Genomic DNA, 15,070 nt, shown 5'->3' on the forward strand with positions numbered 1-15,070 from the left:
GGTGACGATAACACTTGTGTGATCGATCGGCTGCTGCTATGTAGGTATATATAGCTAACGTACGTACGTACCAAACAGCAGCATGCACTCAGAACATCCTGTGGTAAATCACAAAGCAGATTTATTTACAGTTTTGCTAAAATCGGGTCCCCGTTCTATGCATGTTGATCTACGCCTCTCTTTTTTTGCCTCTTGAGAAAACTCTACTACTAGTCAGATGGAGACATCTGCATCAAGTAGTTGAAAGGTATTTCCGCAAAAAGGAAACATATTTTAAAGCTCTACGAGAATGGACTTTTAGAGCTCGCTCCCCAGGTCATCGGCATGGTGGATCCGGCTGGATGACATGAGTGCTGGCGGTAGCCGGTGATTCTCTCGGTGAGAGGGCGGTCCATCCTGTGTAGGATGAGTAATCGGGTTATCCATCGGGCTTACCCATGGATGAAGTTGACGACCCATATCCTACCCATTCAGGTTGGGTGCCCATGGGCGCAGACACCCATGGGTTAGATTGCTGGGTTGACTCCTCGTCAAAAACACACGTTCTAGCTAGTTGAGAATGCCTAAATCAGATAACAGTGTCTGCCGTTCTCATGTTGAAACTGTTGGCTGGGTGCTCTGCTTGGAGGGTGGTAACCCCATGTCTTACATTTTGTTGGTTGAACGAGTCAATATCAGCACGTGAGTGAATGATGTTTTTTTTATCTTGAAGGTTTTGTGCTCCCCGCTGAGTTCTCTGCGTTTGCGTTGGTGGATTTTTGTACTAGGTTATAGGATAGTTGTACAAAATGGAGAACATAATTGTTGGCCGATATGTTTTGTATTGATGCATGTCATCTTACGCATTAAAAATATGGTTGCACGGATCCGATAATATAGAAGGAGGGAGGACACACATTATCTGTTTTCAATGGCTAAATCATACATGAAACTACATATTGTGGCTTATGAAATTTTGAGCTAGCCTTTTCTTTTTTGCCCGTTCTATGCATGTTGATTTAGGCCTCTATTTTTCCTTGAAAAAACTCCACTCCAACTAGTGGATGGGAACATCTCCATCAAGTAGTTGAAAGGTATTTTCCCCCAAAAAAGTAGTTTAAAGTTCTATGAGTATGGACTATTAGAGCTTGCTCCCTATATGTCATCGACATGGTGGATCCGAATAGATGGCATGAGTGGTAGCGGTAGCCGGTGATTCTCTTGACGAGAGGGCGGTCAATTCTAGCAAGGACATATAGATGCACAACATGAACATACAAGTACATGATGGTGGTCCCAATAGATAAAGATGGTGGATGGCGGTGTTGTAGTTTCGATGAGAAGGACACTTCTGATCCTCGTGAAAACCCACATTCTAGTCGATAATGGCTAAACACAATATAATGGTGTGTCATTCTCCTGTTAAAAGTGTTGGCTCAGTGTTCTGCTTTGAAGGTGATAACTCCAGATTTTACATTTTGTTGGTTGGATCAGTCAATATCAACACATGCGTGAACGGCTATTTTATTTTAATCTTGAAGGCACTGTCGTAGAGTATTGTGCTCTTCGCGGAGTTCCTTGATTCTAAGTGGGTGCATTTTGGTATTAGGTTATAGGATAGTCATACAAAATGCAGAACATAAGTGTAAGCCAATTTTTTTGTATTTATGCATGTCATTTTACGCGATAAAATTATGCTTCCGCAGGATGCCCTCCTTTTAAAAATAAATAAATAAATATTAGAATGCCATATGTAATGACAAGACTGAAGAAACGTTACTACACCTTTTTTGGGACTGCTCCTTTGCCAATGAATGCTGGTCTCAAATTGTAAACAATAGACAGAGGGGTACTTCTCAGTATGATGAAATTTGCCTTATAGCTGCAGCCCTCCCTTCTGAGATTGCCATCGACATAATTATAGCTAGTTGTTGGGCCATATGGCTGGTGAGAAATGATAAAATCTTCAAGGCAATCTCCATCCTTCCATCCAAGCTTGGAGACACCATCTTGCATTATCAGAGCAAAGCAAGGAAAAGCAAACAAGTTGAAGTCCTCGTCCGAACAGCACTTGTAATTTAGTTTATCATGGATTTCCCTAAAACTGGCATTGGATGACTTTGTTTTTTTTAGACTTTGTATATATTTTATTATTATAAATATATACCGTAGAACAATTGTTCTACGGACTACGGTCCAGGGTTTCAAAAAAATATATTAGAATGCATATTGTCTTTTTTCAAGGGAAATTATTCCCCTCAACCGACACATTTTCAGCACCCATCGACTGTCTCCATGTGCACCACGTGCCCACGTGGGCCTGCACCACCACTCTTTTCTTTCCTTATCTCCAACAAACAGAGCACATCCACATCTTTTTCCCCAACATCGTCTCCTACCTCCAGATCACTCCCATGAATGTGCCAGCAACATCATTTTTCCGCAACATCATCTCCTACCTCCAGATCACTCTCATGAATGTGCCTCCTCTCAAGCGCACACCAAACAATTGTCTCTTGCGCCACCCGCGCCCCTCCTAGTCTCCCTCCTCCTCTTTTCCTCTATCCTCTTCGAGGCACGCCGCCACCAGAGCCACACTCGCCATTCCACGTCGCTACCGTCCCAGAGGAGCATAGGCATGGATAGCCATGGCTGCCGCCTCCTCGAGGTCAGTCACAAATGCCGGTACCATGCACAGCAATAGTTCCTGCAACATTGTCGTTGTTGCAAATGGCGTTGGGACATGGTGACATTTTCTGCAACATGTTCTGTGTTGCAATTTTTTGTTTTGCAACAAGGGTCTTGTTGCAGAAATACATGAATACAAAGAAGAGGCCGGAGATGGTGTTGCAAATTTTGCAACAATGGTTTGGTTGCAGAAATGAGGTTTGCAATGAGGGTTTTGTTACAGAAAAATAGAGTGTTTTTTTTACAACAAGAGTCTTATTGCAGGAATGACATTTGCAACAAGGTTCGTGTTACAGGACAATAGAGAAGAGGAACAGACAGCTCGCATCATACAATCGGACGGCTCGCAACTCGGTTGATCTTTTAAAAAGAGGACGGCTCGCAACCCCAGTGAACGCGTAGCGCACCCTTTTTCAACTAGTAAGTCACACGTCAACCGAGATATTGTGACCATATGAAATTTTGAGCTAGGCTTTTCCTTTTTGAACACCTACATATTTTAGCTTCGTAAGTCCATAAGTTTGCATAAAGTGATAAAGGCCATTATTTTGAGGATTTTCTAGATTACAACAGTAGGAGCCCCTACAATATGCCGACCACGTGAGAGGCAGAGTTTTTGAGTTCTAGCTCAAATGAGCTCAAATGGATAGTAAAATCTGAAAAAGAAAATCTAAAAACATTCAAAAAATTCTTAATATTTTCTGGGGCAAAAATTGACAAATGTTTTCAGTGCTAACGAAATTACATCAAAGAATGACTTCATGGAACTCGAGGCAAAAAAAATGATGCTCCAAAAGTGTTATTGAAGTGATGATTTTATTTTATTTTGCCACGACTTGCACGAATGTCATTTCATGATGAATTTTTACAAGCACTTGAAAATTTGCCAAAGTTCATCACAAAAACAATTCAGATTTTTTTGTTCTCTCTTTTTTACTATTCATCGCGAGCTCAAATGAGCTCGTGAATAAAAGATGACTTTCGGACTACATGGCAACACACAACCAAGAATATTTTTGTGATGCATTTGGAAATGTACAATGATGTTATTTGGCAATGTCACATAGGATGTTTTGTAAGTTGGAAAAGAGAGAAATAAGAAAAATGCAGTTCCTTTATAATGGGACTAGTACGGACCCTCCAGTTGACGTGAGGACATTTTTTCAGATGACGTTTTTATATTTTCTACTAGTACAATATATCTGCGTGTGCGCGCTTCAGCGCTTTAATTATGAAGGTAAAATCAGATTTGAAGTGCCGAAAAAAGAACATGTTATTTTATCTAAAAAATATCTTGATGAAAGCGAAATTGAGTGTTTTCGGACTCGCAAAAGTTGCTCCCTTGACTTCCCCATGGACCGGTCGCAACCACGCTAGCTACATGTGTCAATCCAAATTAACAGGACGCTGAAATCGTGTAGGTGCCGAGCAGATGCGCGGCACATGGATCCACGCGCAACGCACATATTTATATGTCAATTTCCGGACGCTAACCGTAGTCGTCAGTACGTTTCAGGCATGCCGGAGTCACTCTTGGGGAGGTTCAGGTTAGCTATCGTGCGTGTCGATACACAGAGAGTGAGAAATCAGCGGCTATGTGGTTGCAGATCACCATCAGGTTGAAGACCCCACACGTGGATTTGGCTGCAAATCAACACAGAAAATCCATGCCTTGCCTTGTCCATGCAACACTGAATTAAGCCTTTCGATTCATCCAAAAAGAGGACGTGGACGTGGATCAGGTGTGCGACGCCCGGCCATGCCGGGGAGAAGGACCATGTCCCAAGGTCTGGTGCAATGCAAAGTGCTTAGAAAAACAATTGAGTTTTTTTTAAAACACTATTATCTTTACAGGAAGGATGTCTAATTAAGCGATAATCCACTTCTGAGCCCAGGCTCAGCCGCATCCGTGCTTACAAAAGAATCAAAATAAATTCTAGAAAGAATATGCGTGGTAGATAAATTGATGCGTGAAGTCCATTCCAATTTTCAACTCATTTGGACATCTGAGCAGCTCTCGTAAAAAAAACAAATTTGGGGTTTGTAATTTTTTTTACTGTTCACGCATTGTTCTGACCCGATTTGTCTTTTTTGCTGACAACTTCTCAAATGTCAAAATGAGTTCAAAATTCAAGCGGACTTCACGCATCAATTTATCTACCACACACACAAAATTGAAATGTTTTGAATTTTTTAGTATTTGTTTTAATTTTTTCTGACTGAGTGCAGATGAGCCTATGCACCGAGACACTACACTCCTAATTAAGCATCTATTTTGTACAAATAAGCATTAGTATTTAATTTTTTTGGTTTATTTCTCTTAGCACCTTGCATTATATAAGGCCTAAGTTGCATGGCCTTCTTTTCTTTTGAGTTGGGCTGCCTGGCCTTCCTAGTTTAGCTAATTGGGTCATGTTTTTACTTCGGTATTTTGCAACATTGAACATTTTTTAGAATGATGCTCTAGATATTTTTTTATCAAGGCTCTAGATTTATCTTAAAAGAATTCCACCGTTAGAAAACACCTTAGAAAATAAGGAAATGGCAACCAAGTCCTTAAGAGAGCAACACGAGCTGAAGGCATGCCGCCGCTGCCGTGCTCCATCGTCGGAGCTGGTCTAACATTTTATCCATCGACCGGGAAGTCTTGTTAAGGTCCAACTGAGGACCCAAATATATCACTCCTATAGCATTTTTTTTGGTCTAGACCCTGAAGATTTGGTCGCCAAGCAGGTTTTGAACTGCTGTTGGAGCCTTTTCTGGTTTATAAACCCAAAAAATATAGTGTTTTTTTTTTGTTTCTTGGGGGTAGTTTTCTTTTTTGGGGGGTTATAGCTGTGTTTTTTGGTCTGCTCGAGATACTCTAATAGAAATTAATGGACAGTTTTGAGATATTCAAAAGTCGATACATTCCCATCGACCAATCGCAACCTATCGAGGCGTCGACCTACCTGTCCATCTAAAGACGCAGACGTGTGCAGGTGCCGATCGCATTTGGCCACCCAAGGTGTCCGTGAAGGTGCTTTTATGCCATAGTCCCTTTTCAAGGCATTGTTTTGGAGTTTGCTACGGTTGAAGGAACCAGTGAGGCCAGCGGCGTACGCCCGGTGGCGCAACTACCGATGAAAATCACGCCGACTACGGTCATGACGGACGATGGCGGCGTTTTTTATGTCGTTTCCTTGTTGAGGCATCGTTGTTGCAGTTGACGTCATCAGGCTCGGGATGCTCCAGGGGAAACCCTAGATCTGGGTCTCCCGGATCGGACGATGATGGCGTTCTTAGTAGCGCTTTCCCTCATGGAGGCATCGTTTTAGAGCAAGTGATGGCTAGAGGAGACAAGAGGAGGAGTGGTGCTTCATCACACACATTGATGATGTCGGATCTCGATGGCATGGCGCTCTGGAGATTAGGCGTCTGATGTGCGATGATGGACTCGCGCAGGAGGTCGACGCTGTCTGGCGTCGGCGGCAGCTAGACCGGGCAACGTTCATGCAACAATACAACTCCGAAGATGGATTGGTGGCAGGTGGCTGCGGCGGCCTTATACCCGGCAGGCGTCCTGGTTGAGGAGCACGCCGGACTGGTGGGTGCCCATACCCGGCAGGCGTCCTGGTTGGGACCTCAGGTCTTAGATGTTAGGTTTGGTTGCAAGGTCTGTTTGGTATTAGGCCCAGACTATCAGCATCCCTTCATCAGTTGGATAGGAGTAGCGACACTTTTATTGCCTAGATGATGGCTTCAGTCGTACTGTTATATGACTTTGTAAGGTCTTGTGTGAATAATTAATAAAGTGGCTGCATGCATCAGATGCAGAGGCCAGAATCCTCCTCCATTTCAAAAAAAAATGCATGTGTCTTCCGGTCGACCTTTGACTTTCATGGATTTCTAGTTTTCAACAACCTCCACAAGTATTAGTACATTAACGTTTGGGCCAACTGTATGTTAGAATTCATTACAGAACAGGAACCTCTTTTTTACATACATCAAGTATGCCCAATATATGAGCTCTAAGAGCATCTATAACCGGACTTGGCAAATTCAATCCCTCAAACACTCGCGGACGCGACCGGGTGCGTCCAAGGACAATGACCGGTCACGTCTCAAAAAATACATTCCACATCTGGATACCTCAAATTAGAAACCTCAAATCCATATTATTGCATGGAATGTGAAACCTAATCTAAGCGGAGCTTGTCCGATTCTGCTCCCTGCTCGCCCGGATGCACTCCTCGGAGTGTTGGTCCGGTCGCCGGCGAGGTAGAGTAGGGTATGGGACACGAGCCGACTCATGGGACTCACGGCGCTGTCGTCTCCCATGCCCTACTCTTCCTCGTCGGAGCCCGGAACCCGAACGGTGCTGGCGGACGTCAGATCAATGACGGATCTGTCCTGGGACGAGCCGCGGACGTCGACGACGATGCGGTTGCGGCGACCAGACTGATGCGCCATACAAGGCGCCGGAGAATGCGACTCTGCCTCGCCGACGTCCACCGCCGACTCCCGCACCCGATGCCTTGCATGGTGGGCACGCCGTGTCATGGCCTCGTCGGACGAGGCCCATGGAGCGTCCCCATGCTCGGCGCGCCAACGGAGGGGTTGCGCATCCGCCAGAGCATTCAGACGCCAGGCGGACTGCACGGCCTCCGGCGAGGCAGCTACGGCTGGCCTAGCACCGGATCCATGCACCATTTGGCGGACGCAATGGATTCCCGATGGAAGGAGTCCGAACGCTGCCGTGCACGGGCCTCCTCCCGGGCGCGGCGAAGTGCAAGCCGGACGGCCATCTCCTCCTCGGGGCCGCGTGGGATGAGCTTGGGGTCAACGGATCTGGAGCTGAAGGACTCGGATCCGCTGCCCGCCATGCCGGAGACGGCCGGAAGGAGCTAGAGATGAGCTTGGGTGGCGGGAGGGGAGTGGAGGGGAGGGGAGTGAACTGGCTAGGGTTTGGTTTGACGAGTGGAAGGGACGAAATTTATGTATGGTCGGGTGGGCCAGCGTAGGCCGGGTCCAACATGGCGGACATGCCCGGGCGCGCTCAGGCGCCCCATATCCGCTCCATATTTGGGCTGGATATGAGGGGTGCCGGTTAGCCCGAACGTTTGAGGGCCGTTTGAGGGGACCGTCTAGGTCAAAAAATCGTGACCGGGCGGCCCGCCCGAGCGTTTGAAGCGGGTTTGAGACGTGCGGCTGTAGATATGCTCTAATCTCACAGAAAAAAAAATCCTTTGAAAGTTTGATGTAGTCTCTTCGTCTTTCTCTCTCTTCCTCTACACTTGGATCTATCATAACGTATCAAATTCTGCATTTTATTCATGCAAAATAAACTCTGCATTTTATTCTTGTTCTGTGTAGCATTTAGTGGGATCTTCCCAACGATTACTCATGTGGTTTCGTTTCACGTAGGATTCAATTAAACTTTGGCAATTGATACATTTTGGCACCAGGGAGCACATGCTCATGCGCGCCCAAAATGTATTTTGCAATTGCTAAATATTTTTGAAAGGCCCCTCGTCCAATTGGCCAGGCTCTCGCGAGCGGCTCGTCCTTCGCGGGCGACCGGCCGCGCCGTCATCTCCCTTCCCTAGTCTCCTCCCTCACCCACTCTCCCCCGCCATCGCTGGCATGCGTCGTCTGGCCGATGCTTTTCCCCTCTCAGTGACACTCCTGCGTGGGGCGGAGCGGCACTGGCGGTGCTCCCAGGCGGTGATGGTCCGACGCGGTGGCGGGGGGACCTGGCGCTTGTGCGGGGGGCCGACTGCATGGCCGCTGAGCCGTCGGCGGCGGAGCTTTGCGGGTGTCAGCGCCCGCTCGGCCCAGATCTAGGCCCCTTTGGGCCCATCTAGGCCGGTGTGGGCCGACGAATTTTTCATCGACGGTGGAGCCCCCTAGAGGTGGAGTTGGGGCGTCGGGAGGCTGGGTGGTGGCAGCGCCATCGCCGGCTTGCCGCAGCGGCTTTGCGGGCTCGATATGGGCCTGGCCGGACCGGGATGGACTGGTGTGCTACTGCTGCCGTGTTCGGCCGGCTACCTTGTTCGGCTGGCTACCACGACGGTGCTGGAGGCACAGGCCTCCCGAACGATGGCGGTGGAGGTGGCTCCCTCTGGTGCGACTCCGGTGCTGCCCCTCTCGATCCCTTGCATTCCTCTCTCCGTCCTCTAGGCCTCGTGATGGTGATCTCAGTGAGGCGGCATGGATGACTTCAAGGCTGTTGGCGTATGCTGGCGGGTGGCAAGTTGGCTGGTTGGCTCCGGATCGGGCAGGTAATGGTGGTTGGTATGCGGGAAAAAGCCCTGCCGGTTCATTTGGCTCTGACGCGGTGTCGCTTGCGGGTGCCTCCTTTCCTTCCTGAAAGGCATCGGTGTTACCCATCCCCAACTCCTTCCGCGTGCCTGGAGAAACCCTAGGACATGTCCGGGCAGCAGCGTTGTCGACGTCGCATCCCTTCTTGGAGGTGCTGCTTGGTACGCGGCGGTTCAGAACCTTTGTGTGCGGTGGGACGAATTCGGAGGGGGCAGCGGTGGCGGATCATCCATGCTTTGTCGAGCTGCCGTTGTTGCCATTTTGTTCTTATTTCTTTCTCCTTTGGCCTTGACGTGTTTTTCGCCTCAACAATTATCTTGTGATCGTTGGGAGTTGATTTATATTTCTCTATAATATAAAGCGGGGGAAACCCTTTTTTGGTTCAATATTGTTGAAAAAAATTAGATGTGTTCATTGTCATACCAAAATGCTACTGGGTACAAATTTTAAGGGCAAAAGCTTAAGCATTTTGACATGTACAAAAATAAAAACAAGTCAAACAACAAATGTTACCTCCAAATGTTATACATAATTTTGTTTTTTCATTGACGAAGCATCGGTATTCCATTTCGCATAAAAAATTTCAAGCATCCTTGTTACACTAACATGAACATCTATGAAAAAATGCAGAATTTTTAAATTTTATTTACTATTTATTTTGATTTTACTGTTCATCTGGGAGTATATGCTCCCTAGAGCCAAAACGGCACTCCCTGCCTTATGTTCTTCCCATATATTGCGTGTTTCATATTTGTAGCTAAATGGGTTCAACGTGTGTTATTGCTAGTATTCGTGTGTTACTACTAGTATTCCTCAAGGTCGCGGATAAATTTCCCATTTTAAAGAAGGCGTCGCACCTGATGGAAAGGACACTAGGGCGACTGGCCTTGTGTCGCTCTGCAGCAGGCCACTTGTTGCGGTCAAAGGAATGGCAACATGGGCCATGTTGCAACTCTTAAAATATGGGTAGTGGTTTTCCGAGCCATCTAATCAAAATCAGATTTGATGGAGCAATGCTAGATCTACGTAAACCTGACTACGTAACTTACGTAATAACAAACATGGATGATGCGAATCAACCTGTAGTTGAGTTGGTTAGGTGGACAGTGGTATTCCCAACCCATCAGGGTTCAAATCCTGATACTCGCATTATTCCTGGATTTATTTCAGGATTTCCGGTGATGCGCTTTCAGTGGGAGGAGATATGCTGGCTCAGTCTCTCGGAGGTGTTCATAGGAATGAGTGTATGCGCGTGTATATGAGCGCTTGTGTCTGTACCGATGCTCAAAAAAAAACATGGATGATTAGGATTGGTCTTTGGGTGAGGCTGGGGCCCACCGGGCTGAAGGGGGTCTTTGGGTGAGGCTGGGGCCCACCGGGCTGAAGGGGGTGGGGGGGGGGGGATGGTTAGATTTACGTAGGTTCTCTTCATAGGTGTAGGATTTTCGGATTTGACGGCTACTCAGGCGGTGGACGCACGCAGAAAGATCGGCCGGCTGACTTCAAACGTTTCCATTTCAATTTTCAGCAAGAGTTGTGTTACTTGTGTAAACGTACACACGTGGCGGTGCATGTGCTCACAGAGCTCCACTCTACTCGGTGTATAAAGTGTTGGTCGAGATGCATACCCACATCTACCTTTTCGTGCTGTTGCCTACCAATTAAGTTGCATGCTAACCGCCATAGCCAAATTAAGCAAGAAAGCACGACAACGTTATCTGCGATGGTGAATTGGGTGCAGATGCTAAGGACGCACTTCGTGGCTCGTCTAGCCAAGAACGCCGGCCTCCGGCAGCATGCAGTCGCCGTGGACGACGACGGCACCACCGTCAACTTGTGGCTGCCTAAGAAGAAGCAGACTGGAGCAGCCACCACCGCCGGGGGAAACCAAAGGCACGCCGTGGTGCTCGTGCATGGGTTCGCCGGCGACGGCATGATGACGTGGGGGTTCCAGGTGGGCGCCCTCGCCGCGCGCGGCCACGACGTGTACGTCCCGGACCTGGTCCACTTCGGCGGCTCCACGTCGCCGGCGCCCCACCGCTCCGTGGCCTTCCAGGCGCACTGCCTTGCGACGGCACTGGGGAAGCTCGGCTTGGCGGGCCAGCGGTGCACCGTGGTCGGGTTCAGCTACGGCGGGCTGGTTGCGTTCGAGATGGCGGCGGCGTTTCCCGGCCTCGTCCGCTCCGTGGTCGTCTCCGGTGCCGACGTGGCCTACACGGCGGCCATGAACGACGTCCTGCTGCAGAGGCTCGGCGCCGGATCGATGACGGACCTCATGCTGCCGGAGACGGTCGGAGGCGTCGAGCGCCTCTTCTCCACCGCGTTCTACAAGAAACCGTTTCTACCCCGTCGTCTGCTCAGCGACTTTCTCAAGGTACCCAGCGAACCCTTTGTCTGGCAGCGCGACCAGCTTCTGCGCCGTCTGATCGGCTGGCGTAAATATATTAACAAAAGAGCACAATATTTTTCGGTAATATTATTGTGCTGATGTTGGGTGAAAGGGCATGGCAAAATAAAGGTTTTTTCTGGCAATTTATATTGCCGCTGACACTGATTAAGCTGGTTCATATTTTTTGAGGGGGAAAAGGAACACAATATTGTTGTCCCTATATGAATATACCATTAATTTTATTGCTATAATCTTAGTATTATTTTTCTCCAAGACAACCAAGATATGGGAGACACTACTAAACAAAAAAGGGTCCGACACTTCACAAAAGTTCAGACGCCTGTGTTTTAGCAATTCAGTGGAATTAACCGTACATGATATGGGTTGCTGCAGGTGATGTGTGACAACCGAAAGGAGAGATCCGAGATGCTGGAAAATATGATTACCAGCAAGGACAAAGAAGCACCAGCCCCTGTTTTTCAGCAGGTTAACGATAGATACAGCATGCCGTAGCATTGAGTCTGTCTATATTTTCTGCAATTATGTGCATCCACATCTACTTTGAAAACTTGCATTATCCATTTCAGAAAAAAAAATGATGTTCATAAGTTTGTACTTCTTCCGTCCCTTATTACACCGTACCCAATTTTTGTGTGATTTAGCTTTGATCAAACCCTTCCGCGAAAAAAAAGACCATAAATATCACCCACAATACATCATGTATATGTCATAAAAATTACACCTTTGAAATCTACATTTTAATAAGAATTGAACAGTATAATTTATCTGACATAGAACATATGTTTTGTTGGTCAAAATTAATGGTTAAAGTTGAACCTTGAAATATGTGTGCGCCATGTAAATAGGGACAGAGGGAGAATACAGTATACTCCTGCAAAGAAAAATGTCGGGCGAAATGGGCGGGTCTATTTAACAATTTAATGATTTTGAATTATTCACCAGTCAGACCTTTTTTCAATCATAACCCGACACTTGGCATGGAGAAAAATATCACCCTGGACCCGTGATCAAGTCATTGACGGGCTTTTTAGAGGGCTGTTAGTGCAGTTTACTATTAGCAATTACTCCCTCCGTAAACTAATATAAGAGCGTTTAGAATACTAAAATAGTGATCTAAACGCTCTTATATTAGTTTACAGAGAGAGTATCAGCGAACAAACATATAAAAACAGATCCACGCAAGAACCCATTACCCAACATTAAAAAATAAAAAAATAGCTACAAAACAGAACCAGAAAGTACATTACCCAAAATACAAAAATGAACAAAATTAAAGTGAAAAGGTCACTTACTAGTAATAATCCATTTTACATGATTTTAAAACGTCAATTACAATGTCGTTCCATATCTTGTAAAAACTAGTGTAATTTACATGTTCCATATCTTGTAAAGTGAAAAGGTCAATTCCTAATTACATGTTCCATATCTTGTAAAGTGAAAAGGTCAGTTCCTAATTACATGTTCCATATCTCGTAATAACTAGTGTAATGTACCAAAAAACACAAGGAAAATCTATTCTACATGATTTCAAAACTAAAATTCTAGTATATATTTTTCTTTATTTACATGTTCCAATACTTCGTAAAACCTAGTATAATAGACTGTAACTTGTTCTCAGAAAAGGGTTGACACTAAAAACACAACTAATATCCATTAGCAACACATAAAAAAACACCTATGACGAAAAATGAGGTGATTGTTTTATAATGAATTGAAAAAGAGAATCATTCGACTAAAAAGTAGCAATTCTGAACGAAGAACAATAGAGAGCCAATTGCAAGTTGTGCCAATAAATAGTACAAGGGAGAATAACAAGTTTACAAGTATGCATTTATTAATTTCTTTTTCCTTCTTATATAGTTTACGAAAGGTCACTGCTTTTTTGTATTGTTTAACGCACACAGTTGTATTTTATGTTGCACATTAGTGATTTTTGAAATGCACAAATGCACTCTTTCCCCTCAAGAAGTCTCAAATCCTTGGTGCTTAACAACCAATCACTTGTATCCCCGACGATCTCAATTCCTATATCACTTAGATCATCGGTGCTTTTCTCTAAAGATCGGCCATTTTTCATGTAGGCCATACTTCTTTTATGGGGAGAGAATGATAACTATTTTATCATCGAGGATGCCGAGAGGCTAAAAAGGTAAGCAAGTGGTTAATTAGTTTCGTGCTTCTTTGTAGTATATGCAAATAATGATGAAGAATGTATGTTCTTGCAATGCGTGTAGGGAGCTTGGGGAAAAGGCGATGCTGAGAACCATAAGCAAGGCGGGGCACCTAGCCCACCTGGAGAGACCATGTGTCTACAACCGCTACCTCAAGGAGTTCCTGGCTCACGTCGACCGCCTCCCATCATAGCCCATGCATGCATGCATGTGTGGATCGGTCTTCTCTACCTACATACTGTTGTGGCTGGTGGTGATTTATTTGTGGTGCTAAATATAATGAGCAGATATACAAGTAACCATGAATTAATTGATTTGATCATACCCTTGGGAAAGAGTGCCAAGTGTGTTTGTCCTGGACATGGCTTTTGAGAGAGCACATATTTACTTTTAGATACACACAACCCATGAATGAGATTTTTACGCACCCGAGTAAAGGAAATATGCCCTAGAGGCAATAATAAAGTTGTTATTTATATTTCCTTATATCATGATAAATGTTTATTATTCATGCTAGAATTGTATTAACCGGAAACTTAGTACATGTCGAATACATAGACAAACAGAGTGTCCCTAGTATGCCTCTACTAGACTAGCTCGTTAATCAAGGATGGTTAACTTTCCTGACCATAGACATGTGTTGTCATTTGATGAACGGGATCACATCATTAGAGAATGATGTGATGGACAAGACCCATCCATTAGCTTAGCACAAATGATCGTTCAGTTTTATTGCTATTGCTTTCGTCATGACTTATACATGTTCCTCTGACTATGAGATTATGCAACTCCCGGATACCGGAGGAACACCTTGTGTGCTATCAAACGTCACAACGTAAATGGGTGATTATAAAGATGCTCTACAAGTGTCTCTGATGGTGTTTGTTGAGTTGGCATATATCGAGATTAGGATTTGTCACTCCGTGTATCGGAGAGGTATCTCTGGGCCCTCTCGGTAATGCACATCACTATAAGCCTTGCAAGCAATGTGACTAATGAGTTAGTTGCGGGATGATTCATTACGGAATGAGTAAAGAGACTTGCCGGTAACGAGATTGAACTAGGTATGATGATACCGACGATCAATCTCGGGCAAATAACATACCGATGACAAAGGGAACAACGTATGTGGTTATGCGGTTTGACCGATAAAGATCTTCGTAGAATATGTAGGAGCCAATATGAGCATCCAGATTCCGCTATTGGTTATTGACCGGAGATGTGTCTCGGTCATGTCTACATAGTTCTCGAACCCGTACGGTCCGCACGCTAAACGTCCGATGATGATTTGTATTATGAGTTATGTGATTTGATGACCGAAGTTTGTTCGGAGTCCCGGATGAGATCACGGACATGACGAGGAGTCTCAAAATGGTCGAGACATAAAGATTGATATATTGGACGATGTTATTCGGACACCGGATGAGTTCCGGGAGGTACCGGATAAATATCGGAGTGCCGGAGGGTTATCGGAACCCCCGGGGGAACTAATGGGCCTACATGGGCCTTAGTGGGGAGA

General features: G+C 45.6%; 1 protein-coding gene across 1 annotated transcript; it reads left to right on the top strand.

Annotated features, from left to right (window-relative positions):
* The first annotated feature begins 10,501 nt into the window (after nt 1-10,501).
* Nucleotides 10,502-14,011, top strand: LOC109755421 (uncharacterized). Its single transcript, XM_020314335.4, has 4 exons — nt 10,502-11,344; nt 11,753-11,845; nt 13,462-13,529; nt 13,615-14,011. The coding sequence occupies exons 1-4, from the start codon at nt 10,694-10,696 to the stop codon at nt 13,742-13,744; spliced, it is 942 nt and encodes a 313-aa protein (XP_020169924.1). The 5' UTR covers nt 10,502-10,693; the 3' UTR covers nt 13,745-14,011.
* The last annotated feature ends 1,059 nt before the right edge of the window (nt 14,012-15,070 follow it).

This window comes from Aegilops tauschii, chromosome 5 (assembly GCF_002575655.3).
Source record: "Aegilops tauschii subsp. strangulata cultivar AL8/78 chromosome 5, Aet v6.0, whole genome shotgun sequence".
NCBI classification, from domain to species: Eukaryota; Viridiplantae; Streptophyta; class Magnoliopsida; order Poales; family Poaceae; genus Aegilops; species Aegilops tauschii.

What these genes read in the sequence shown, in the direction of transcription:
- LOC109755421 (XM_020314335.4), top strand. Translation starts at nt 10,694, where the DNA reads ATGGTGAATTGGGTGCAGATGCTAAGGACGCACTTCGTGGCTCGTCTA. An exon ending in TGCTCAGCGACTTTCTCAAG is followed by an intron (nt 11,345 to 11,752) that starts GTACCCAGCGAA and finishes GGGTTGCTGCAG; the next exon opens with GTGATGTGTGACAACCGAAA. An exon ending in CAGCCCCTGTTTTTCAGCAG is followed by an intron (nt 11,846 to 13,461) that starts GTTAACGATAGA and finishes TTTTTCATGTAG; the next exon opens with GCCATACTTCTTTTATGGGG.